The 24,584-nt window shown below is 36.8% G+C and overlaps 4 protein-coding genes across 5 annotated transcripts; 1 reads left to right on the top strand and 3 right to left on the bottom strand.

The window, feature by feature from the left end:
- Nucleotides 1-98: 98 nt before the first annotated feature.
- LOC111464524 (translation initiation factor eIF-2B subunit alpha-like) lies at nucleotides 99-3,821 on the bottom strand. The gene is made up of 5 exons (XM_023108754.1): nucleotides 3,225-3,821; nucleotides 2,860-3,012; nucleotides 2,628-2,769; nucleotides 623-864; nucleotides 99-502 (listed from the first exon to the last, which is right to left on the bottom strand). The coding sequence occupies exons 1-5, from the start codon at nucleotides 3,666-3,668 to the stop codon at nucleotides 296-298; spliced, it is 1,188 nt and encodes a 395-aa protein (XP_022964522.1). The 5' UTR covers nucleotides 3,669-3,821; the 3' UTR covers nucleotides 99-295.
- A 1,825-nt stretch (nucleotides 3,822-5,646) lies between these two features.
- LOC111464175 (1-phosphatidylinositol-3-phosphate 5-kinase FAB1B-like) lies at nucleotides 5,647-16,093 on the top strand. Of its 2 annotated transcripts, none has more exons than XM_023108259.1 (14): nucleotides 5,647-5,814; nucleotides 5,904-6,001; nucleotides 6,110-6,199; nucleotides 6,513-7,188; nucleotides 7,523-8,263; nucleotides 9,076-9,229; nucleotides 9,364-9,708; nucleotides 10,004-10,891; nucleotides 10,984-11,315; nucleotides 12,341-12,464; nucleotides 12,544-12,711; nucleotides 13,360-14,820; nucleotides 15,101-15,367; nucleotides 15,451-16,093. In XM_023108259.1, exons 4-14 carry the CDS (start codon nucleotides 6,581-6,583, stop codon nucleotides 15,787-15,789), a joined length of 5,427 nt encoding a protein of 1,808 aa, XP_022964027.1. In that variant the 5' UTR covers nucleotides 5,647-5,814; nucleotides 5,904-6,001; nucleotides 6,110-6,199; nucleotides 6,513-6,580; the 3' UTR covers nucleotides 15,790-16,093. The 2 variants fall into 2 exon arrangements, with proteins under 2 accessions (XP_022964027.1, XP_022964028.1); XM_023108260.1 differs by having other exon boundaries at nucleotides 5,647-6,001; nucleotides 15,451-15,797; nucleotides 15,876-16,093.
- Nucleotides 16,094-16,223: 130 nt separating this feature from the next.
- LOC111464177 lies at nucleotides 16,224-17,265 on the bottom strand. Its single transcript, XM_023108262.1, has 3 exons — nucleotides 17,057-17,265; nucleotides 16,623-16,747; nucleotides 16,224-16,516 (listed from the first exon to the last, which is right to left on the bottom strand). The coding sequence occupies exons 1-3, from the start codon at nucleotides 17,222-17,224 to the stop codon at nucleotides 16,393-16,395; spliced, it is 417 nt and encodes a 138-aa protein (XP_022964030.1). The 5' UTR covers nucleotides 17,225-17,265; the 3' UTR covers nucleotides 16,224-16,392.
- Nucleotides 17,266-18,810: 1,545 nt separating this feature from the next.
- LOC111464176 (alanine aminotransferase 2, mitochondrial-like) lies at nucleotides 18,811-23,165 on the bottom strand. The gene is made up of 15 exons (XM_023108261.1): nucleotides 22,997-23,165; nucleotides 22,415-22,465; nucleotides 22,120-22,170; nucleotides 21,823-21,888; nucleotides 21,683-21,744; nucleotides 21,365-21,443; nucleotides 21,172-21,276; nucleotides 20,954-21,064; nucleotides 20,648-20,785; nucleotides 20,400-20,474; nucleotides 20,185-20,305; nucleotides 19,930-20,084; nucleotides 19,714-19,788; nucleotides 19,316-19,519; nucleotides 18,811-19,196 (listed from the first exon to the last, which is right to left on the bottom strand). The coding sequence occupies exons 1-15, from the start codon at nucleotides 23,051-23,053 to the stop codon at nucleotides 19,080-19,082; spliced, it is 1,467 nt and encodes a 488-aa protein (XP_022964029.1). The 5' UTR covers nucleotides 23,054-23,165; the 3' UTR covers nucleotides 18,811-19,079.
- Nucleotides 23,166-24,584: the final 1,419 nt, after the last annotated feature.

Here is a 24,584-nt window from a genome sequence, read left to right as displayed (position 1 = left end):
ATCTTAATCTATCTCTCACATGTTGAACACAAAAACTATCAACTAAATAAGATGTATACTCTTAACTAAGAGGTCAGATATTTGAATCTATTTCATTCCAGCATAACATAATTTTGCACTGTTTTTTAGAAAGCAAATGTTCACTACTCATGTATATAAGCAGACATGCAGAAAGTTCACAAGCCACAAACTAGACTACATTTGGAGCAATGAATACAAACAAAATTTTTTGTAGAGTTCAAGCATCCACGCTCGAGGTCATTATAAGAAAAGGAAGGGTTGTTTCAGAATTTGACTATAAATATAGTTGGATGAGCTCGTCACTCACCACAGATGGAGAAAGAACGCCCAAATCTGTGAAGAGAAGAGTAAGGTATTGAGGAGGAGTATAATCACGAGCAGATTTTTCCACTTCAACCTTGGATGGGATAGGGACCCCAAAATCAATGGGACGCAGGGCAGGGGCCATGTCTTTCTGATCTAATGGGTAGAGTCGGGCAAACTGCAAAAATAATTGCAAGTCAGTTTTTTCCCCAGTAACTATAATCATGAGAGGTAAGAAGGTATTTACTAATCCCAATACTGTAAATGATCTAATGAAGGCAAGTAGATGGAGGCAAACCTTATAACTCTCAGCAGCTACATACATCGGTTTGTTCATGCTATGTGCCACTAATGCTATTTGATAGGTGCCCATCATGTTGATTATACCTCCACTTTCAACAACTCCATCAGCCCCAACTAGAACCATATCAACCTCATCCATCGTATATGCTACTGCTGAGTCAATTAGGAGCTTTACAGGAACATCAAGTTTAGCTAGCTCATTGGATAGACGCAACCCTGTCCTGTCTGGTCTTCCTTCTGCATATTTTACGAACAAATTTCAACAAATCGAAAGTTAATAAAGACAATGTAGATGCCATGGAAGAGATAGACAAGATTACAAAAAACAAACAAACAAAAAAATACTGGTTTCTTGTTGCATTGAAGTTCATCATACTGTTAGGCAAGTGTACTAGAGGAAAAGAAAAAAGGGAGAATACCTTCTCTTTAGTTAGTTGTCTAGGCTGAGTACTTACTTTATATAGTATGTAATAAGTTAGTTTTATCATTCATGTATTTTCTGTGTGTGCCATAGTGGTAGGAAGAGACGTAAGCCCTCTTGAAATAACTTGGCTGCTGATTTGTACTGGGGCCTAGGAATATTGTGAATTGTTATCCCCACATTCAAAAACCAAAGACAGAAAGGTTGGGACATGAAACGTTAGCCAAACAGCTACAGCCATAATTCACCTTAGTGCAAGCCTGTTTTCCTTATCCAATCTTCTCTTAGTGTACGTAAATGGCCCTTTGCCAGACTGAATTTAGTTGATATCGTGGATGAGGATTTGATAGTGCATCTTTATGTCCTCAGTCGCATTTCCCCCATACACAGCTTCAGCAATGCCATGCCACCACTCAGGAGAGTCCTTGTCGTATAAAGGCAACTCTTCTTAAATTGTTTCTTTTGCTTGCTTCTCCAAGAGGAAGGCATTGAGCCTAAGCACCATGGAGAAGTGAAGAGCTCATGCCATTCTAATCCAACATCCAACTTTCTTGGTTTTAAAGAAGAAAAGAATTGAAGTTGATTTGGAGTCTCATAAGATTCATCAGGCCTAAGTTATGGCAGCACAAAAAAGTGTCTATTTCCAGATAGCCAATTTTGGGAACATTGGATATCCTCAGAAGGAGCAGAGGCAAACTCCAGTAAGAATTAATAGAGAAACCACATTGCGATAGTCAATTCAAAAGACAGTAAAGAAGGTTCTTTTATTGGATTCCAAAGGAAAACCAGGCATTTGAGAGAATTAAACAGGCTATGATTACCCTCTTAGATTGCACAAGTAGTTGGTGACATTGCACACTAGATTGGAATTTGGATCTCCCACCTGTTGCCTCCATGCACCTAGTCTTTCATGTCTCATAACTTACAAACAGCTATAAGCATTGGTGTTGTAGCATACTCTCTCTTCCTCATTTGAGAACTAATTTGGAATCAATTATGGAACCTAAGAAAGTATTGGGAGTTCAGAAAACACACAAATAACAATTCCTGGGAGCTACTAGTTCAATTAAAGTATCTTCCAGTTCCTCCCCGTCTAGCCATCCTAGGTACTTCTGGAAACCATTCAGCAACGGTCTCCTAAGTTTCACTTTGGGGACAAGGTAGTAATGTTAGGTCACCAATTATAGATGTTTATGAGCCGAGAGGTTTAAAAGGGAATAACTCCACCAAAGGAGTGCCGGGTTGAGTATGAAATCCGATGAGGAATAAGTTGATTCTGTTCTGTCATTCAATACCTATGTTAGCCACCTCAATCTGGCTAACTTAATAATTGTTTTGTGTTCGGGTCCTTTTGTAAATGTTTCCTCACAGTTCTATACCTGTCGCATATCAAGGAGCTACTTTCAATCAAATTCATAAGAAAACAAAAATAAATACGTCCCTTATCCAGTATATCAAAGGGAGAGGTCCAAATCCTTGAAAAAAACACAAACACAAGATTTATAGAGTTTGACTTGGTAACACAGACTTAAATGACAACTCAATTTGCAAGGTGGTTAAAGACTTAAAAGAGCAGAACCTGTGCAAAACACTCTAAAGAGCTTCTTATTCTGTGCAGCTAACCTCAGAACTTCCATAACAACTCTAGAGAAACCATGGACCAAAATTGTACAACCATCAAAAATGAAATCCTGACTGAGCATTGCAATAATTCTCCGTGCCTGCAATGCAATACCAGTTTTAGCATTAAAATACCTTGACAAATTACATGGTGTTCGGCCATTACAAATGATCATCATGGTAAGCTCTACCTTACAAGATATCTCCCCAAACTTTTCTGCACGTTCAATCAGGCGAGACTTAGCAGACTTGAAATCCTCATATTCTAAAGCCGATGTTCTAGTTACATACCGCATGAACAAATCACACCCAGCCGTCAACGATATTGAAGTTGTATCCCATGACTGGAGGAAATAGACAGATAGATGAAATGAATTAGACGTTATTTATATTAGCCTGTCAACTGAAAGCATGCAAAGATCATCCATTATTTGTATGAACTATTTGTACACCACTACGATTTCGTACATAATTCATTTCCTAAAAACCTCAAAATAAAACATATATGACTCCCAATTATGCCTCTAAAACCTCAAAATACAGTACAACAACTCACCTTCAGAGAGTCCGAGGCCTTTTTCAGCTCAATTTCGAGCTCCATCATTGTCGTGGCCTGACTGGACCGTATTACAGCCGCCAAAGACCGAATAGCTGCGACGGCCTCGGCCAAATCCGGCTGTTTCCTCCAGTTATTAAACTCATCGATCACACAGAAAGGCTTGCCAGATTCAGAGTCCCTAACATCAGCTTCCGATAACAATTGTTCGTCGGTCGGGAATCCGACAGCAGCTTGCGCCTGTGCGAGCCAATCACTGGTGACGACGGCGGTGTGAGAAGCCCTACTTTGGTAATAGGCAGAGATTTTAGGGTTAGGGTTCTGGAAAGTGTCCGCCATAGAAGATTCGTCGACAGGCGGTGAAATAGAAAGGGTTTCAGGTTGCTTTGAAACGCCTTCAGTTTGCTGCTTGTCCAGGATGAAAGAAGCCGATCTCCACCACATTTACGTTCGAGGATTACCCGTACAAGACGGTGAAGAATCTAAGTTTTCGGGTTTTTAAGAGAGAAAGTGATAGAATCTACGGTTACGCTCCGATTTCGGAGATTCCGGCGACTTCACTCCCTGTCGGCCGAAATCAATTTTACCTAACAACTATGATTTGGATAAATAAAATCTTATAAAAATAATATTATATTCTAATCCTCCCACTTGTTTTTAAATATTATAAAAATAAGAATTAATTGTTTTTAAAAATAAAATATTTCAACAATAAATATTATTGAATTTTAAAAATACTTCTTTAACTTTAAAAAAATAATTCAAAAAATAGAAAAAAATAATGAATTAAAAAAATTACTTTTTATTTATTAATTATATTTTTTTTATGATTTAAAATTTAAAAACATTATACAAAAAATAGTTCGGTAGATCGAATGGTTCCAAACGAGACTAAGGATGATGTAAATATTTACGTACAATTATTTTTTTAGATCATAATATTAAAAAACATTAATAAAAAGATTTTCAAAATATTATAAAATGTTTTTTTTTAATGGTGAAATTTCAATATAATATTATATATTTAGCTAATTTGGTTAATAAAAATGCTTAATTTTTTATTATAGATTTATAAAATAAAATTTTGAAATGGAAAAGAAAATTAGAAATAAATTATTAAATATAATTGTATAATATAAATCACAATATTAATAAAACAACAAGTTTTGATTATGGTTGAATACAGCTAGCAAATTTATTACGACTGTTATTATCGTATATTTATTTTATTCAAATCCATACGCGTTTTTTCATATCATTTTTATTTTCTAAAAATTAATTATTTTTAAAAAATTAATTAGATTGACAACTCTATTTGCTTTTTTTTTTTAATTGTTTTAATTTCAACGTTGACTCAATTTCTCTATTATTTTTTAAAACTAAAAAATATTCTTTACATTTTTGTTTTTATATATTTTTTAATTTGGTTAAAATATTTTATTAAAAAAATATTAGAATTAGTCCGATAAATTTGGTCTTAAATAATTTAGTCCCTATAATTTTAAAATATAAAATTTTATCTTATGATTAGATGAAGCTCCATTCAATAAAACTCTTCGCTCTTATAACGGTTGAAAATAAATTATGACTTTTTCAAATCGTGAACACGAATTTATAATTTAATAATTATCAATTATCTTATAATTAAATAAAATAAAATTTAAAGTGGAGTGATTTAATTGTTTTCTACGCTATATCCAATCATCAAACTTTGACTTTCCATTTTTAAAAATTAAGAAATTGAAAAAAGAAATATACTTTATTATAAACTCTTTTGATTTATGAAAGTCAAATGTTTCGAGAAAATTTTAATCAAACACGTTATTCAATTTGATAATTTAGATAGTGATAAATAAATAAATTAAGTTAAATTTTTTATAATATATATAATTGACCGCACTATAACATAATTTATATTAACCTAATAAATTTTAAAAATATTTAAAAGTTGCAACTCAAATTAAAAAAAAAAATAAATAAAATATCTTAAACTAAACAAATTAATTTTTTTAAATAGGATAAAAATATTTTTTTATTATTATTTAAATAAATTAATCATTATTTTTGGTTCAAAACTAACGGTAAAATAATTTATTTTAGATTTGGTAAAGTTTAAAATACTATTAAAATATTTAAAAGTCTAAAAATATTTTTGAGATGGAATATAAAAATTTATGATTTTTTATTATTATTTTAGTTAATTATTTATGCATACACAAATATGAGATATTAAAGTATTTATAATAAAATTAGTTGCAATTAATACTTACATTTAATCACTGAATATTTATTTATTTATTAAAAAAATATTAATTTACTGAAAAAATTATTTAAATGGCTTACAAAATATTATCCAAAAAACTATTTATTTAAGAAAGTAGTTAGTTTACTTAAAAATTATTCTAATCTCTATCTCTTTTATTATTTTGATGCTGATTTTTGAAAAAAAAAAAATCAAAATTATGCAGAAAACAGCATGGTTGACTAGCTAAGAATTGATCATTCATTGAATTAGCGGAATGATTTGCAGGGGTGCTTAATCTGGATGAATGCAAAATTTTGATTTCTGTGGTGAGATCGGTGAATCTTGGTTGGTTTTCGGAATCATCTAGACTCTCTTCAACTTCTCGTTATTTCATGAGCTTTTATTGGTAGTGAATCGCGGTTTTTTCTCTTCAGAGCTCAACTCTGATTTGTGCTGGCTTCTTCCTTTCCGTTTAGGAGGATTGGGGGTGGTCATGTTCTGTTCAAGTTGAGGCCGATTGGAATTCGACACTGTGTGTATTTCGTCTAGCTTTCAAGTGTTTTATGGTGAATTTGATGATGATGAAGATGTTTGGTGAATTTTTTAGTTTTTTTTCGTAACTTCTGTTTGTTTTCTACAGAGAAATTGAGAAAATGTTCGTGGGAGGTGATCGGAGTTAGACGTAACTGTGTTGGGTCGGTTCAGAGGAGTTTGATTGAACTCATTTAAGGTAGTTGAGAAGATGCTTGATCTTGCCCTGTTCTTATTCGATTTAATCAGTTCACGCTTTCTTTACTTTCGATTTAATTTATGTCTGAGATTGGGGCATGGTTCTTTAATGGCGAAACTGCATCTTTCGTTGTTGGAGGATTAATGTTGATGCAAAGAGTGGAAGTAGACCTAATAGGCGAAGTTCCCTTTTCGATGTTTTTTCTTCTTTTGCCTGTTCTTCCTTTGCGTTAAGGTGGAATTAGTTTGATCGTGGGCGCTGGTTCGAATCTTGAGAAGGTTATCTCCCTTGGATGATCCGTTCTTTTTTTCAGATTGAATTTGTTTGGACTACTATCAAATGAGCATGTCATAATGAACGGAATCGTGGGCTTGTTGGTCAATGGATTCTCCCGACAAGACATTAACAGATATACTTGGTAACTGGAAGTCGTGGATCCCTTGGAGATCTGAATCAGCTAATGTATCGAGGGCTTTTTGGATGCCTGATCAGAGCTGCCGGGTATGCTACGATTGTGACGCGCAATTTACCCTTATCAACCGTAGACACCATTGCCGGCTTTGTGGACGAGTATTTTGTGCAAAGTGTACTGCAAACTCAATACTTGCCCCATCAGGTAATCCAAGGACTCCTCGTGAAGACCGGGAGAGAATTCGTGTTTGTAACTATTGCTTCAAGCAATGGAATCAGGGCATAGCTGCTCCAGATCATGATATCAGGGTGATGATCCAGGATACCTGCAGTTCATCATCAGCAGCAAGTTTGTCCAGTACTAGATCTAGCGGCACTGCTGACAGCAATTGGACTACTCTTGCTTCTGTGCCCTACTCAGTTGAGACCAACCAACAAGCTCAAGACCATTCTGGTCTCAGCCCACAACATTCACCTGTTATCTTAACAGACAGAGATCAACAGGGTGAATCAACATCGGGGAGGAGCGCTGACATTCTTTCCAGCATAGATATACCACAAAATTATTCCATGAACAGGTTTTGCCTCTAATGTTTGCATTTAGTTTGGTTCTTTCTTGGCCTCTAGAATCCCTGTGTTATTTTGATTATTCCAACCACCTCTATTATAGGGCCTCCGCTATTTTTTAACGAGTCGATATTGGTTTAACCTCAAGGGTCAACCTTAATGGTATAAACCTTGGAGTTGATCATCTGACCATAGTTCTGAAATAGATAAGAGCCACACATTTTGAAATATGATTTTACCTGTGTAGTTGTTGCAAGTATTAGGAGCTTCTAGCAAGAAGGCATAAAGTGAAACAACTTTTGTGGTTATTTTACTTAATGTAGCTTGTGGTTTCTTTGTTATCAGGAGTGCTGGCAAGGATGATTATGGTGGTGTATACAAGTCAGACACTGAAGCAAGGCCTTCTCCTCTAGTCACAAATTACTTTGGTCAAGCTGAATCTGAAGATATTGGCAATGAGCATGGACCATATAATGAGCAGCTTGATGGAGAAATCAGTGACGCCCGGAGTTTAAGTAGCTCTCCCTTGGGGGAAAGTTTTTACTCACATGGTCTGGAAGGAATTCCAGATCTTGACCAAAAGGAAGACACAAGTTTTATTTACGGAGAAGATCAAGGGGATTCCTCTTTAGACTCAACGGATGATGTCCAGTATGAACCTGTTGATTTTGAAAACAATGGGCTTCTCTGGCTCCCACCTGAACCTGAAGATGAAGAAGATGAGATGGAAACATTCTATGATGATGAAGATGGGGGACATGTTGCAGGTGAATGGGGATATTTTCGGGACTCTAGCAATTTTGGGAATGGGGAATATCGTAATAGGGATAGTTCATGTGAGGAGCACAACAATGTCATGAAGAATGTTGTCGATGGACATTTTAGGGCTTTAGTAGCTCAACTGATGCAGGTGGAGAACCTTCCTTTGGGTGAGATCAGTGATAAAGAGAGTTGGCTGGAGATAATTACTTCCCTCTCTTGTGAAGCTGCCACACTACTAAAGCCAGATATGAGTAGAGGCGGTGAGATGGACCCAGGCGGATATGTGAAAGTCAAATGTATAGCTTCGGGATTTCGCCGCAGTAGGTAATTTTTATGGTGTATATATAGCTTTTCATCTGTCAAAAAACTGTCTTATTTCACTTATGTCACCTAACTCTAAACTCTGTGCGTGTGGCTTTTCATAACAAAAATTGTCCTATTTTATTTCGTGACACTTAATTACACAATTCTTTCTATTTGACTGCTTTTTCTTGACTGATGAAACTTGATTCTTCTCATGGCATCATGAAATTATCTTTCCTTCGTTACCAGTTCTGCTAGTTTTCTATGTGAGAAGATTCTGCATCTTTCTAGTATAGCCCACAAGTTATTTATAATCATTTTCCTGAGTTAGAGGGAAAGCCTATTGTAAAAATGGTTCTTGGATCTTCGGTTTACGTTTCCCTTAAGAGAGCTGGTAAAATGAGTAATTTGTAAATTGACTTCTCTGTACTCCCTCTTATTGTTCTTAAACCTTACGTATCATTATTTTTCCTCATAAGTTTGACTGTGTTGACAGTTAGCCACTTCAAAGTTGTGGACAGAATAGTGACATATGTGGGTATTAAAAATTGAAGCGAAGTGACAATGATCAGTAACCACCAGACAGTCACTTTTCAGGATATGTTTGTCATTCATTATTTAACCTGCCCCATATCAATGATTGTCTTATAGTTATTAGTACTTGTCATATTTGTTGTTCATTCTTTAAAAACCATATCTGCCACTACTTTATTCAGAACTCAACAATCATGTTAACTTTTACCACATGTTATTAAATATACTTTTGATTTCAAAAGTTAGTACTTCTAGTTCTTCAAACCTTCTTACAATGAGTTCAATTACTTTTCTTTTAGTTCGGTGGTAAAAGGGGTGGTTTGCAAGAAAAATGTTGCTCATCGGAGAATGACCTCAAAGATAGAGAAATCTCGCTTGCTGATTCTTGGAGGTGCACTTGAATACCAAAGGGTTGCCAATCACTTATCGAGTTTAGATACACTTTTGCAGCAGGTTGTAACTTCTTAGTTCAGTCTATAGTCATTAATGACAAATTGCCAGTGGTTGTGTATAATTTGTACTACACATTCATTCATTTGCTTATTTTCCCCCCACGTCTTGTGCTAATTTGATTTAAACCTTTATAGGAAATTGACCATTTGAAGATGGCAGTTGCAAAAATAGATGCACACTGCCCTGATGTTCTTTTAGTTGAAAAATCAGTATCAAGATATGCACAAGAGTACCTACTTGCAAAAGATATATCGCTTGTTCTCAATATCAAGAGACCACTTTTGGAGCGTATAGCCCGCTGCACAGGTGCGCGGATAGTTCCCTCGATTGATCAACTGTCATCTCCAAAGTTGGGATATTGTGAGTCATTTCATGTAGAAAAGTTCACAGAAGATCTGAGCTCTTCTGGACAGGGAGGGAAAAGATCGGTGAAGACATTGATGTTTTTTGAAGGCTGCCCAAAGCCGTTGGGTTGTACTGTAAGTTCTTGATATACCTATCACCAAATTTGGGCGTATTATCTTTTCTACTGAAAATAATGTGTAAAAGCATGCACGTCTTTGTGGACATGAAAAGTAATGCACCAAGAATTTCTAGAAATAAGAGGAGGAGGGGGGGAGCTTCGGCATGGCAGAAATAAGTGTTTCATTTTTTCAGTGGTCCACTGGATGAGTTTCTTAATGTGGTTGTTGGTTGGTGTTCGTCTTGCAGAATAGAGGTGCGATTACAGACCGTTGGTTTAAGTACTAACTTTTTGTATGTCTATTTCTTTAGATTTTGCTTAGAGGGGCCGACGAGGATGAGTTGAAGAAGGCAAAGCGAGTTGTTCAGTATGGAGTTTTTGCTGCTTATCATTTGGCCTTGGAAACATCATTTCTTGCTGATGAAAGAGCCTCTCTACCAGAACTTCCCTTGAACTCCCCAATTACTGTTGCAATTCCCTTGAAATCGTCTGTTATTGAGAGATCCATATCAATGGTGCCTGATTTCTGTCTTCCTTCTTACCCAGGGCAGCAACCTAGCTTACCTATTGACGAGTCACAAAGATCTAAGAGTTTACCTATCTCAGATCTAATCTTATCAAGCAATAGCACTGTACCTTTTGTAGGAAACAGCCCTATTTCTCAGCTCTCACGGCCAACTTCATCTGCAGCAAATTCAGCAGCCATTTTCTCTTCTGATCCCATTTCATGGACTACTAATTCAGAGTCTTATGGTGATGAGTCTTCTCCATACCCTACTCCTAAGGAGAGAAATGCATTGGGTACCAGGGGAGAAATGGAAGAATCTTCTAATAGTGGTTATCAAAAGCATCAGGTACTAGGATCTGTTGAGTTGTTGGGGAACGACAAGTTTTCTATCGATGCTGAAGGTGATGATAGCTCAGTGGGATCTAGCCAGCCAATTGGCTCAGAGCCATTAAATGTGCAACAGAATAATCAAAACCATCAAGACCTTGGAACTTCTAAAGAGGAGCTGGGAACAGGAAAAGATGACTTCCCTTCAGCATCTTCTGACCATCAAAGTATTTTGGTCTCGTTATCATCAAGGTGCATACTGAAAGGAAATGTCAGTGAGAGGTCACATCTCTTTAGAATCAAATACTATGGGACTTTCGATAAACCTTTAGGTCGATTCTTAAGGGACTATTTATTAAATCAGGTGAGTGGCCTTACTTTAATGTACATCAGATTTCTCTCTATCGAAAACTTAAAAATCCATAATGAAAATGACAATTTCTCATGCCTTTTCAGACTTACCGATGCGATTCTTGCAACATGCCAGCAGAAGCACATGTGGATTGTTATACTCATAGACAGGGCACCCTCACAATATCTGTTAAAAAGTTACCAGACCTCGTCTTGCCAGGTGAAAGGGAAGGGAAGATTTGGATGTGGCACAGATGCCTGCGATGCCCACGAAAAAATGGTTTTCCCCCAGCTACTCGAAGAGTAGTGATGTCAGATGCTGCATGGGGACTCTCATTTGGAAAGTTCTTAGAGCTCAGTTTTTCTAACCACGTTGCTGCTAGCAGAGTGGCAAGCTGTGGCCACTCTTTACATAGAGACTGCCTTCGTTTTTACGGGTAACCATTTGGCATATCAGCAAGTATTTTAGTTTTAAAAAATTTACAAAACCAGTAATATTCATATACAAAAAACACCTGGCAATACAAAATTGAACTAATCTGTGTCTCACTTTCATCTCTGCACCTCCAGGAGTTATTAAAAAGAGAGAAACCATAGTCTTAAAGTTATCAAAGCATAGTATTTCTTGCATGAAAGTGGTCATCTTCATAATATTATTGTTTTTTTTTTTTTTTTTTTTTTTTTGACAAGATCATCTCATATTAATTATAGTCCATTTGCTATGTCTATAATTGAAATCCATAAATAGTTTTATGTAGGTCATTCTTTATAGTATATGTAATTTTATATATTGGTTTTTGGTCTCCTAAGCATATTCATTTTTTACCATACAATTTGAGTGCTGAAGTTGGTTCCTTTATTATTCTTGGTGTTAGTTGTTTGTGCCCTTCTTTTTTCACTTGATTCAGAAACTTTTTATAAATTTTAGGGTTTAGGGCCTACTTTTTAATCCACAAATCATTGGAATGGAATGGTTTTTTTTATTAATTTTATTTTATAGGAAACAGAAAGATATTCATTAAAAAAGGACAAACAAAACAACCTAAGGGCCATGGAACGAGGTGTTTCATGCTTCTGGAGAGGATCAAACAGTAGGCCTCCAATCCAATTTGAGGCTGCAAACCATATAACGTCACCAAAATAATCAAACTTGACTTAATTTTTACTTGACATCATCAAACAGTAGGCCTCCAATCCAATTTGAGGATGTCAGCTACTCCACTTTTTTCACCTCATTTCGATATGTTATGTAAGATAATTGCATCTTCTGAAAGCTGAGGTGCCACTTCTTATTGCATTTCATTGTGAGGAGTTCTCTTTCGTGTCTTATTTTTTTCAACTTATGTTGATATCAAACTATTCAAAGTGGAAAAGATACCTTCTCTAATTACTTGTGCATCTTCTTTTTCAACCTTTGGCCAGAATTTAAAACATACCTTCTCTCATTGCTTCACTTGTGCAGATATGGGAGAATGACTGCTTGCTTTCGCTATGCTTCAATCAATGTGCATTCTGTATACCTTCCGCCATCAAAACTTGATTTCAACTATGAGAAGCAGGAGTGGATACAAAAAGAAAAGGATGAGGTGGAAAACTTTTGGATTTGAGATGTTTATGATGTAATTTTTGTTGCACATGGATGATCTAATTCTCTGATCACAGCAGGTGGTGAACAAGGCTGAGCTTTTATTTTCAGAAGTGTTGAATACTCTTGGTCAGATTGCAGAAAAAATATCTGGCGTAGGGACCATTACTAGCATGAGAAAAATGGAACTAAGGCGCCAGATTGCGGGGTTGGAGGCAATGTTACAGAAAGAGAAGGCCAAATTTGAGGTGAATGTCGAAACTAGACGTCTCTTTGAACATCTTACCACGCATCCTAAATTTGTATGGAAAGTCAATTTGGTTACACCGTGCTTTTCAGTTGAATCTCTTTAGGGGATGAATTTATCCGAGCTTATCTTTTTATACTTGACCGACAAAGCGTTTTTCTTTCAACTCCTCAATCTGTTTAGTAATTGGGAATAAGGATGAACCGAAGTGGTTGAACTCGTCTCATACTGTTTTACTGTATGGTGCATCTGCCTTTGTTGACCATTTTGATGGCTCATTTGCATTATCTGCTTATATCTTAGGAGTTGGGAATTAGGATGGACCAAAGTGGTTGGGCTCTTCTTGTTCCGTATTATTGTCTTGTGCATATAACACATGCCTTACAAAATTTGACTTGTCCCCAGATTACATTTAAAAAAAAGAAAAAGAAAAAGAAGTAATATCTTGACAGTGATTTTATGCATACATGTATTCTTCTCGGTGATATTACCAAACTCATGTTCATAAAGAACTTTTCTTGTGTCATAAGCACCACAATTGATTCTTAAATTTACAAGTAAAGCAACTCTTTTTTTTACTTTTAGATAGTTCTTGCATACAATATCTAATTTCTTGCTTATTTTTTTGGTTCTGCTACTTGTGGTTAAGGAATCACTCCATAAGACTATGAATGGGGAAGGAAAACAGGGCCAGGTTACTGTAGACATTCTTGAGATCAACTATTTGCGTAGGAAGTTACTCGTCCAAGCTTATGTATGGGACCAGCACTTGATCCATGCTGCCAGTTTAGACAACGGTAACTCTAATGGCAGCTTTTTTTCGGAATCTGAAGAGAGGCTTTCTGAAATTAGCGGCACCGGAAAATCAGTAGAAGACCTTAAATCTCCTCGTCTCGTCTATCAACAGTGTAATGGTGGCCAAAGTAAAGGAGAAGAATCTGCCACCAGCCAGGCTCAACCTGACATTCAAATCAAAGAAGTTGGAGATTCAGATTCACATAATGGAGAAGATTTATGCAGCACAAGCATTAATGATCCATCTGAACCCGTAGAATCAAGGGCAAATGTTCATGCTGTTCAGGCTGATGGGCAGATTTCTAGGCTGGTAACTTTATCAGATACTCTCGAGGCTGCATGGACAGGTGAAAATGGTTCAGTAGTTGGAATAACAAAAGATAACTCTCATATTTTATCCAATTCAACTGTATCAGATTCATCAGGCATCGATGATACTTTATGGAATGATCGTTCTGAAGATCGCCATTCTGTTTCTCAGTCGCTTCCTTCAAAGGCACTTGATGATACAGAGGACTTTGCTAGCCAGTTAGAGACGGCATCCTCAAACTTCTATTATTTATTTAATGAGAATTTTCTAGCTACTGGTCAGAAACTTGAAGCACTAGCAAAACACAATCCTGTCTTTCTGTCTTCATTCTGGGAGCTAGAGTTTCAAGGTGGAGCTAAGCTGTTCTTGCCCCTTGGTGTAAATGAAACTGTTGTTCCAGTCTTTGATGATGAACCCTCAAGTATCATTGCTTACGCCTTAATGTCACCAGAATATCACTCCCAGCTGATTGATGAGCCAGAAAAACCAAGAGATTGTGGCGATTCGTTGCCTTCCTCATCTTTCACAGAATCATTTTTGCAGTCCTCTGATGACTTGTCCTTTGATACTTCTAAAATCTCGGGGCCTTCGGATGATAGTTTTTCAACCATCTCTGGATCTCGTACCTCACTTGGCTTGGATCCACTCTTATACCCAAAGTCCCTTAATCCCAGAATCGTTTTCGAAGACTATGGCCCCCATGGTGGAGTAAAATATTCTGTTACCTGTTACTATGCAAAACGTTTTGAAGCTTTGAGGAGGATTTGTTGTTCAGAACTCGACTTCGTAAAGTCCCTTAGTCGTTGTAAGAAGTGGGGAGCCCAAGGTGGTAAGAGTAATGTTTTCTTTGCCAAAACTTGGGACGATCGATTTATTATTAAGCAAGTCACCAAGACAGAACTGGAGTCATTTATCAAATTTGCACCTGAATATTTCAAGTATTTATCTGAATCAGTTAGTATGAGAAGTCCTACATGCCTAGCAAAGATTCTTGGAATTTATCAGGTATTTCTAATCCTTGGGCTTTAAGATGTCATTGTGTTATAAAATTGTAGCTATGTTTATACAGTTTTCCAGTACTTGAGAAAAACGCGCTCTTCAAAGATAGATTAGTATTTGTCTGTTATAAATGACTAATTCGTCGTTCGACAGCTACATGGAGGAGATGATAAAATGCAAAATTTAACTCTTTGATAAGAACTTCAATTATAATATTGTTACTTATGATAATTGAGAGGTTATCTTGTCTGAAATTTTCTGTTTGTTGTTGGTTTCATGGTGGAAGGTTACGGCAAAGCATCTTAAAGGAGGGAAAGAATCAAAGATGGACGTTTTGGTTATGGAGAATCTTCTATTTAGAAGGAATGTTAGGCGGCTTTATGATCTAAAAGGATCTTCAAGATCGCGCTATAATGCTGATTCAACTGGGAAAAACAAGGTTCTGTTGGACCTTAACTTGATTGAAACAATGCGAACTTCTCCAATTTTCGTCGGAAACAAAGCGAAACGATTGTTAGAGAGAGCTGTCTGGAATGATACTTCATTTCTTGCTGTAAGTTCACGAATATGCTTCTTCTGTAAACGCTCATTTGACACGTTCTCACACATTGGTTAACCTGTGGTGTGGCGATGCAGTCGATCGGTGTAATGGACTACTCGCTGCTGGTTGGGGTGGACGAGGAGAAACACGAACTGGTTATGGGGATCATCGATTTCATGAGACAGTATACATGGGATAAACACCTTGAGACTTGGGTGAAGGCCACAGGCATTCTTGGTGGGGCAAACTCCTCTCCAACTGTGATCTCCCCCAAGGAGTACAAGAAGAGGTTCAGGAAAGCCATGACAACCTACTTCCCGATGGTCCCGGACCAGTGGCTTCCGCAGTCCATTGTTCCAAGCCACTCTCAGTCTGATTTAGGCAACGAGAACTCGCAGGATGGCAAATCGGATGCTGCGTCTGTTGCCTCGTAGATATCTATGTGAGTAAATTTCTTTATGTCCATTATCTTGTTGGGTATAATCGATTCTTGTATGTACATTCTTTTTGGTCGGTGAAGATAATTTGTTAGGAGGTGCTGTGAAAGAAGGCTGCTGCTAGAGCCATCAAGGAGGTATGCTATTAGTTCACCTCTTGATTAAAGATCTTTGTATAAGTAGGTAGTGTTATTATAGTTAGATTTACGGTGCAAATCTTCTGTTCCACCAAAATACATTACCTCCATTTGTTGTACTTTACAAGATAAGTTACCTCAATGAAACCAAATTTTGAATCATACTTGTATGTGTTGAAATATGGAAGAGTATCATCCCAATGCTCAGCAGTTCAAGAATTGGACTCAAAACCTATGGAAGCTATACAATTTTGGGCTTGAATTCATCCCCATGAGGAAATTAATGCAAGAAAAACAATGGAATTTGGGCAGTGAATTTGATTTATGTGATTCGGATATAGAAGAGAGTACATTTACTCAAACCTACTTGAATTAAAACATCTTATGTCTGTATACATTCAACATACGAAATACGTACCCTTGACATCTGAGTATGATTTGAAAGAGTTAGACCATAATTAGATTAGTTGTACGAGTTGAAGCCATTGATGTTCAATACACCTTTTTCAGCATGGCGTCCACCACCACCACCTTTCCCTCGATGAATCCAATTTTGTTTTAGTAGGAGATCAAGAATCTCGCTCTCTCTAAGTGTGGTCAAAAGATGAAACAAAAAGAAAAACACATATCAATCAAACGATTTACACAAAATTTCTTTAGATACGTTTAGGTTTAGAATAGTGATTCATTTACCTATGATGGTTGCCTTTTTCAAGATGGTTTTGGTGCAAGCGAGGACCCTCATCATATCCTTCGCAGACGATCTCCCCATTTTCGTCTGTGTAGCAAATCACTCCCTCCGATTGATCCTCGAAAATCTGTTTGTTTTTCATCAAACTTGATAATCAAATACTAACCCGAACTATTCTAAAGATCAAATGATCCATAAAAGCATAGTCATCCCATCACTATACCACATTGATTCGATAATAAATAAAAAAAAAAAAAAAAAAAAAAAGACAATAAACGAACAGAACAAAATCAATAGCTTGGAACATATATCAACCAATTATTTACTTGAATAAAGTGGATTGGTTATAAAGATAAGGAGGAATCAAAAAAAGAATATATGAAAGAAGAATGTGGGAAAAGCAAAGAGAGAGAAAATGAAAGGAGAAGAAGTTGACCTTGTTAATGGAAGATCTGATCTGCAGTGGGAGACATTTCTTGAGAGGAAACTTTGAAGGTTTGAGCATCCGAATTCTGCTTGAAGGCCTAACTGAGACTGAAAGTCCAGATTTCAGAAGACAGAAATTGAGAGAAGAACAAGAACAAGAAGAACAAGTGAATGCCATAAGAAGAAGAAGAAGAATATGAAACCTTGATTCAACTAATCTTTATATTTAATGTTTTCCTAAGTTTTATACACAACGAAGTATAGGTTAAAAATATTCCAATTATTGGAGATTGGTTATGTCTCATCATGGGGCACTATCGAAATATATATATATATATATAATATTGTAATGTGAGGTCCCATGTGATGTGGCTTATCTTCAACCGGTTGCTGCCGGTGAATCCAATATCTCCACTATGTCTTTATACAAAGTTCTCTCCCTTTCTCTTTCTGGTAATTGGCTGGGAGGTCTTTTCAAAGTTAGTGGTGTAATTTCCTTTTCTGCTGTTCGTTTTTTCGTACTTCTCGATAACATGGTAATAGCTCGGTAGTATTCCTTTTCTTAAGGGGCTTGTTCGGTTAGAGTCCTCTTTGTAAGAGAATAGCAGTCCATTATTTTATGCCTTTGAGAAGCTCCTGATAACCGTGCCCTAAAATCGTCATTTCATGTCCTCCCTTTTCTTATTATCAACATGGAATGTTTCTTCAATCTGATCCTAGAACCTTTTCTATTCCAATGACCATTTCAACGGTTTTCTAATCACTACGTGTAAAGATATAGAGTTATGAGTAGACTGTGGAGAAAGTGAGCATAGTGCTCATTGGTGGTGATGCTGTGGAATATTCTGATATTCTGTCTCCCCAAAAGGAAACAGTTCCTTGAAATAGATTGAAGAAAATGGCATATTTGGGAATAGTTTTGGGCAATAAGTAGCCCACATCTGTCATTCATCCATCAAGTGGACCGAGTTTTGTTCCATGTCAGGTTGTTTGTAGAGAATCGTTTTGTTTAACAGCTTAAATCTATCGCTAGCAGATATTGTCTTCTTGGAACCTTCACTCTCGGACTTTCCTTTAAGGCACTCTCGGACTTCCCCTAAGGCACTCTCGGACTTCCCCTAAGGCACTCTCGGACTTCCCCTTACTTAAGGCACTCTCAGGGGACACTCTCGGGCTTCCCCGTACTTAAGGCACTCTCGGGCTTCCCCGTACTTAAGGCACTCTCGGGCTTCCCCGTACTTAAGGCACTCTCAGGCTTCTCCTTACTTAAGGCACTCTCGGACTTTCCCTTACTTAAAGCACTCTCGGGCTTCCCCTTAAGACACTCTCGGGCTTCCCCTTAAGACACTCTCGAGCTTCTCCTTAAGGCACTCTCGGGGTCCCGGGCTTCTCCTTAAGGCACTCTCAGGCTTCCCCTTAAGGCACTCTCGGGCTTCCCCATAAGTTTCTAAAACGTATCTGCTAGGGAGAAGTTTCCACTCTTATAAAAAATGTTTTGTTCCCCTCTCCGGCCGATATGGGATCTCACACAGTGATTTCAATTATCCAACTCCCGGTCGAGCAAACAATGAAAAAAATTTCATTGGATGGTTCATTCTGTTTTTAAATTTTCCTAGCCACCTAACCTAACAGATATTTTTCCTATGATATCCAGAGTTGAAATCTTCACCTCACATTTGTTGTACTCATTCAAAAGGGGAGAGGGAGAGGGAGAGGGAGAGAGGAAATTGAACTCTCAGGGATCACTGAGATATCTCTGTTTGCTTGCCTTACAATTAGCCTGTAGGCTGTATAACTGCTTTGATGTATTCATTCTCTGTTTAAAGATAAGATAAGATACTTTGCTGAACAATCAAAATTTTCAAGGGGCACAGAAAGACCTTGTGCCTTGACAAGTTATTTAGTTAACCGATCCCACATTATTCATTAGCCCAAAAAGAAAAAACATAACATGCTTCGACATCGTATTTTCCAAGAAATATGGGGAATTGGTTGCACCTGGTGAGTCCCCAGTGCTTTGGATAGTCTGGAACTTAGTCGCGATATTCGTTCATGAATGCTTTATGGAAGTCGGTCAGGCGAGAGACGACGGCTGGGATCTTTCCCTCTTGGGGTAGTATTGTACACCTGAAGTGCCATGTACCGGGCACCTATGTCAAAACAAATGCAGAATGGAACATTTAGTTGTGTAGTATTAAATGGTTGAACATTCAAATGCAGCAGATGATGGTTTGGAAATAGATTGAGAGGTTAGGCCAACGTCACAAACCTGCCCAAAGCCAGAACCGGGGACGACAACTATTCCAGTGGCGTGGAGAAGTTGGCGGCAATAGAATGCATCAGGAGCCGTATTTGCAGCTTCTGCTGCTTTTATTGCCTTTTCAGGCAGCTCAATACGAGGGAATAGGTACATTGCGCCTTCTGCTTTATTGCATGTTACGTTTTCTAAACTGTTGAATGCAGCTTCTAATGTCTGCAAGACAATAAATTGTATGGAGTATAATCCTTAAGTTTGTGCATCACAGATAAACAATTATGGACTGATTGGTGATAACAAGTTCGAAGATTAGTCGAATCAAGATTTCGGGAATTCTAACATTTTCCTTTTCTTCTCCACAGCATACAGATTTATTCAAAACAAAAAGAGAGTATACTCATTCCACAAACCTTTGCACGCGTTGCCAGAGACGAGAGGATGCCATCTCTCTCTGCACAATACGATTCATAGACGTGATCCCCAACCTGCACAAATCGTCAACAGTCTTCAACCAAAGAGGAAAAATAAATTGATACAAAGTTACGCATTGCACTTCAGCTCTTTCTTGCGGACATTTTTGCCTTGTAATGGATGAATTTAGTTATGCATAGAAATCAGAGCCTAACCTTTGGTGGGTTCATTACAAGGCTAGCAAGAATCTGGCCGGAAATATTAGAACAAAGATTAACGGATGCCACTTTGTATATTTGTTCCCTTACATCAGCACTAAACCCAGTAATCTCCATGTAACCTCCCCGTTTTCCACACTCACCATAGTATCCTAATGCCAGGAAGACAAAGTAACGCATGAATTCAGCTCAGTTGTCCACATAGAATTTACCTCACCAGGCTTAAAATAGATATGGACAAAGGCAACAAACCTTTAGAGACAGACTGGAATGATACTAAGGAGATGTCCTTTTCACCATAACCCATGGTGCGTGAAATCTTCTTAAAAGAGTGGAACTTCTTGTCTGGAACATAAATATTTTCTTGATATACCTGCAACATTTATCAGGTCTTATGAATCCACAGTGATGGATTAATAGAACCAGTAAAGTTATGTTGCAGAGTTCCGTGGATGTTCTAGATTTACCTCATCTGCCAGAAGAACGAGGCCCTCTTGCTTGCAGAACTCCACTATTTGCTCTTGGTTTTCCTTAGTGAGCACCTAAAGTCATACGGATACTATAATAAATTAACGTATCTAAAGAATTACGAAGCAAAATATGCCAAGCAGAAAGAAACCCATTGAGAGAGATGAGAGTATCAGATATTGCAAACTAGCAAATCTGAAAATAATTCCATCCCAAGATTACATTCAAAACCTATCCAATAATATACCTGCCCAGTAGGATTTCCGGGATTTATAACCACCAATGCTCTAACGGAAATATTCTTTGACCTGGCAGACTCCAATTGTTTCTTCAGATCAGAAATTTCCAATCCCCATCCCGATGCTTCATCAAGATAGTAGGGGACCTGCAAACCACCAATAAGTGTCAACTGCTTGATCTCTCTCGACAACAAAAGATTTGGAAGCACACAAAAGTTATAAAACTCTGTTTGGAATAAACTAAGTCGTAAACACATTAACTCGAAGGAACCAAATCAAACGATTAAGATTTTCTGAAATAATATGAAACGTACAAGAGTACCGCCGTGAAGAGCTATAGAAGCAGAGTACAGAGGGTACTGAGGAATGGGACAGAGTATTCCATCTTTCTCTGAACTTATTAGCAATTGCATCATCATATGGACCTGATAACAAACAGATAGTAGAGTCACTTCGCATGCTATTACTCTGAGATTTATATCTTGTGTCCACTTTCAAACACAAAGACTCAGTCTCAGATACTAAAACTTACTGCAGGGCTTGCACCATCTGTTAAAAATATATCATTAGGATCTGCAGGGAAACCATCACGAGCTTTAATTCCATCAGCAATCGCATCACGCAGCCCCTTAATACCCTGATGTGACAAATAGATCAAAAGTCAGATAACCTGAAATCTATGTTACCTAAAACTCCAACTTTTTTCTTGTTTTCTTGATAACAACCTGACTATGGCTGTAAGCACCAGTTGCTTTCCCAGGAATTTGTTTCAGAATTTGTGAAGCTCGCTTAATGGCATCTTCACTGCAACAGGTTGGAACAAAAAATCATGTAGGAAACAGAAAAACCATTATTACCAAAAATCTGAGTACTGAGAGCAGATTAATAAAATAAGCTGAAATAATTGTCCATGAAGATTGTATAACCCTTCTGGAAAACAACGCGATCAAACATAAAATTCTTTTCATGATTTACCAAAGTCGGGCATTGGTTTTTAAAGAACATGTAGAGGAAAAATTTAGTAGCTTTCTAAGCCACAGTACCTGAACAAACCCTGAATTTCATTTCTATCCAGTAAAGATGGATGGTCACATAATGCAAGAACCTGAGTAAACAAGGATTATCAGGAATAAAATTGCTAAAGGCACAATGGAAAGTGCAAACAGTCAGTACTCTGGCAAACCTCACGGAAAAATGTGATTGGTTGCTGACCAAGGGACTGAGGATTTCCTATATTGCAGTACAGTATCTGCATACAAAGTGATTCGATAATGTTATAAGTGGGTCGTACAAAAACCTTATATCACCAGCAAGATCTGTGTCGTTAGACACGAAAAGCCTTCCACTATATTCAAAATGAATGTAGTTTGGATAGCATCAACAGATAATTTCCCATGTCAGCCTCAATTGGGAGCAAGAGAACGTATAAATGAATGCGGTATGATGCTAATACGAAATGAGTAGACAAAAGTAATCATACCTCATCAAAAGGATGTGAGCCTGGTTTAGACAGTAGCTCTTCTTGCAGTTTCTGTTAAGAGAATAAAAAGATAGTAAATAGAAGGATGATAATCACAAAGTAAGCAATTCAGATCAGATTTAGAACTAATAAATCAAAGCAAAACCAGCTCCCAGATCCCAAATATATTCAACCCGATGCCATAATTTTGCTATGTTTTCCTGCTTGACCTTGCAGGTTGCTTATTACTAATTTCAACCCTTCAAATTAGCATACAAATATTAACGTCAATATAAATACATCCGCACAAAGTTACCTGAGCAAGGACGACAATCTCACCACGAACAGCATATTCACATTTCAGAACCTATAGAAGAAAACCAAAATTAGGCCTTTGGAAACTGGAAAAACAATACGGTGAAACAATCGATCGTGAAAGCAACAAGGAAATATTGTTCAAGGGATTAACACTAGTACGGGAGATTGTCTCAAAACAGCAAGGAGTTGTCATTTTCCAACACATGCTGAACTCATTTTCTCTGTCAGAGAAGAGTACATATGCAAACCCATGGCAATGATCAACGAAATGAATTAAGATAGCGACATAACCATAAGAAAAATGCTTAGGATACCCTACAGAACGACCATCAAACTCCCATGTAACAAAATGGATTCCCTCTCATCGAAAACAACGAGAAACATAGCTATAACAGAAAGCGCAAACACAAGATGAGTAAGGAACATCACAGATCCGCGATGATCGACGATAACAGGGATAACAACAACGATAACAGAGAACACGATCACGATTTATCTGGAAGTAGAAAATCCAGTCCAAACAGTGCATCAAATCGTCAAACAGTAAAAGAACAGTTCAAAATCAGTACGCAAAGTGAACCTTAGGATTGATGTTCTGAACGGAAACCGGAAGAGGTTTTTCCAAAAGAGACGCCATAGAAAAGGATGAAGAAGCGAATGAGAAGCAACGAGAGAGAAAGAAGCAGGTGCCACTACTGTATGTGATGGGATAGTTCAAAAGAAATGGTTGAGAATCGCAGGCCTCGAACTTCCGCGTCAAGATTTATTGGGGGGGTGAAAAGGAAGGTTCGTCGATGGTACACGCACCTGCGTATGTCGCTGTCAAAGCCGACCAATTCGTCTGGTCACGAAGCCGCACATGGATTGCGACATTGATATGCATTTTGCATCGAATTCCCATACCGAACAGCGGCGCCCCTGTTCTTCTCATCCCTCCTCCATTCATTCCGCCATGGAAATCCATTCCAGCTTGTTCCATGCCATGCCAAAGCATCTCACTGATTTACAATCTCAATTCTCAATTTCCTTTTTCTCCAATTGAGCTCCGAAGGTGTTTTTTTTTCCTTCCTATTTTTAGAAAATCCGTTAATTTCTTCCACAAATACATTTAATTTTTAATTAAATTAAAATACTATTTTTCAAAGTGCTTTAATTTTTAATATAATATTATGAGAATTTTAACCAATTATAAAGAAAAATTTTAAAAATTAAAACTTAAATTTCTTCAAAATTTTCAAAGCTCGTAATTATCCCCATAAATAAAATATTGCTCAATTTCAAAGTGGATAGGTGGAAATCACTACAAGGGAGTAAGATTCGGATTACCTTGTTGATCGAATATCTCAAGGCAACAACACTTGTTTGAGATTCGAATCACTCCAGAAACAAAATCGATCATGTCTAGCTTGAATGATTCTAGTTGATCAAATATCTCAAGGCAACAACACTTGTTTGAGATTCGAATCACTCCACATACAAGATTGATCATGTCGAGCTTCAATGATTCTACATGCAACCTAAACAATTGCAAAGAAACTTAGTTATTGGCTAAAGAAAGCATAAATGCTTTTTTTACTCCATTTAAGTCTGCTTACAAATACAATATACATGGTTTTAAGTCGTCTCAAAATGAAACTATTAAAGACATTTCAAGAATTGTAACATTCATATTTCATGGTCATAATTGCAACTGTAATATAAGGTAAATAAAAAGTCTTAAAAATATATTAATAAAATACAATAACTCTAAATTGTGATCCACTCAAAATTTATGACATGAAACTTCATTCTTCTTCAACGTGGCATAAATTGAAATACCTTTTTATAATTTTAACTATATTTTCTTCACTTCTTCGTTGAACTATATTGTATGAATTTTTCTTAAAATTTAATGATTAAATTTGAAGTACTAAATAAGGTTTAAAATTAATGATTATAAAGATTTAGCTTTTTAAATTTATAATTATTTAGTGCACATGATAATATTTATTTTATCTATTTTTAAAATAAAATTTATTAAAATTTAGAGGTAAATACTATGACAAGCTGAGCAATATTGTTAATTTTTTTTTAAACAAAATATTACTTTTTAATTATTAAATAAAATTTTAAAATATATCCCGTATATTTTTACCTTAAAGTTATTGTTATTATTTACCTAATTTCAA

This window comes from Cucurbita moschata, unplaced genomic scaffold (assembly GCF_002738365.1).
Source record: "Cucurbita moschata cultivar Rifu unplaced genomic scaffold, Cmos_1.0 Cmo_Scf00030, whole genome shotgun sequence".
Lineage (NCBI taxonomy): Eukaryota > Viridiplantae > Streptophyta > Magnoliopsida > Cucurbitales > Cucurbitaceae > Cucurbita > Cucurbita moschata.
This window is presented reverse-complemented; position numbering and strand designations above follow the sequence as displayed.

Bases quoted from the DNA above. Each gene is read 5' to 3' on its own strand.
- LOC111464176 (XM_023108261.1), bottom strand. From the start codon at position 23,053: ATGGCGTCTCTTTTGGAAAAACCTCTTCCGGTTTCCGTTCAGAACATC. The intron at 20,475-20,647 runs GTATATTATTGG...GTATGACTTTAG, and splicing joins CCGGAAATCCTACTGGGCAG to GTGCTCACTAAGGAAAACCA. The intron at 19,197-19,315 runs GTTTGTGACGTT...GTTTTGACATAG, and splicing joins CCGGTTCTGGCTTTGGGCAG to GTGCCCGGTACATGGCACTT.
- LOC111464177 (XM_023108262.1), bottom strand. From the start codon at position 17,224: ATGGCATTCACTTGTTCTTCTTGTTCTTGTTCTTCTCTCAATTTCTGT. The intron at 16,748-17,056 runs GTCAACTTCTTC...AAAAACAAACAG, and splicing joins TCAGATCTTCCATTAACAAG to ATTTTCGAGGATCAATCGGA. The intron at 16,517-16,622 runs GTAAATGAATCA...GACCACACTTAG, and splicing joins GAAAAAGGCAACCATCATAG to AGAGAGCGAGATTCTTGATC.
- LOC111464524 (XM_023108754.1), bottom strand. From the start codon at position 3,668: ATGTGGTGGAGATCGGCTTCTTTCATCCTGGACAAGCAGCAAACTGAA. The intron at 3,013-3,224 runs GTGAGTTGTTGT...TATTTCCTCCAG, and splicing joins AGGCCTCGGACTCTCTGAAG to TCATGGGATACAACTTCAAT. The intron at 503-622 runs GTTTGCCTCCAT...TTATTTTTGCAG, and splicing joins TAGCTGCTGAGAGTTATAAG to TTTGCCCGACTCTACCCATT.
- LOC111464175 (XM_023108259.1), top strand. From the start codon at position 6,581: ATGGATTCTCCCGACAAGACATTAACAGATATACTTGGTAACTGGAAG. The intron at 8,264-9,075 runs GTAATTTTTATG...CTTTTCTTTTAG, and splicing joins TCGGGATTTCGCCGCAGTAG to TTCGGTGGTAAAAGGGGTGG. The intron at 10,892-10,983 runs GTGAGTGGCCTT...ATGCCTTTTCAG, and splicing joins GGGACTATTTATTAAATCAG to ACTTACCGATGCGATTCTTG.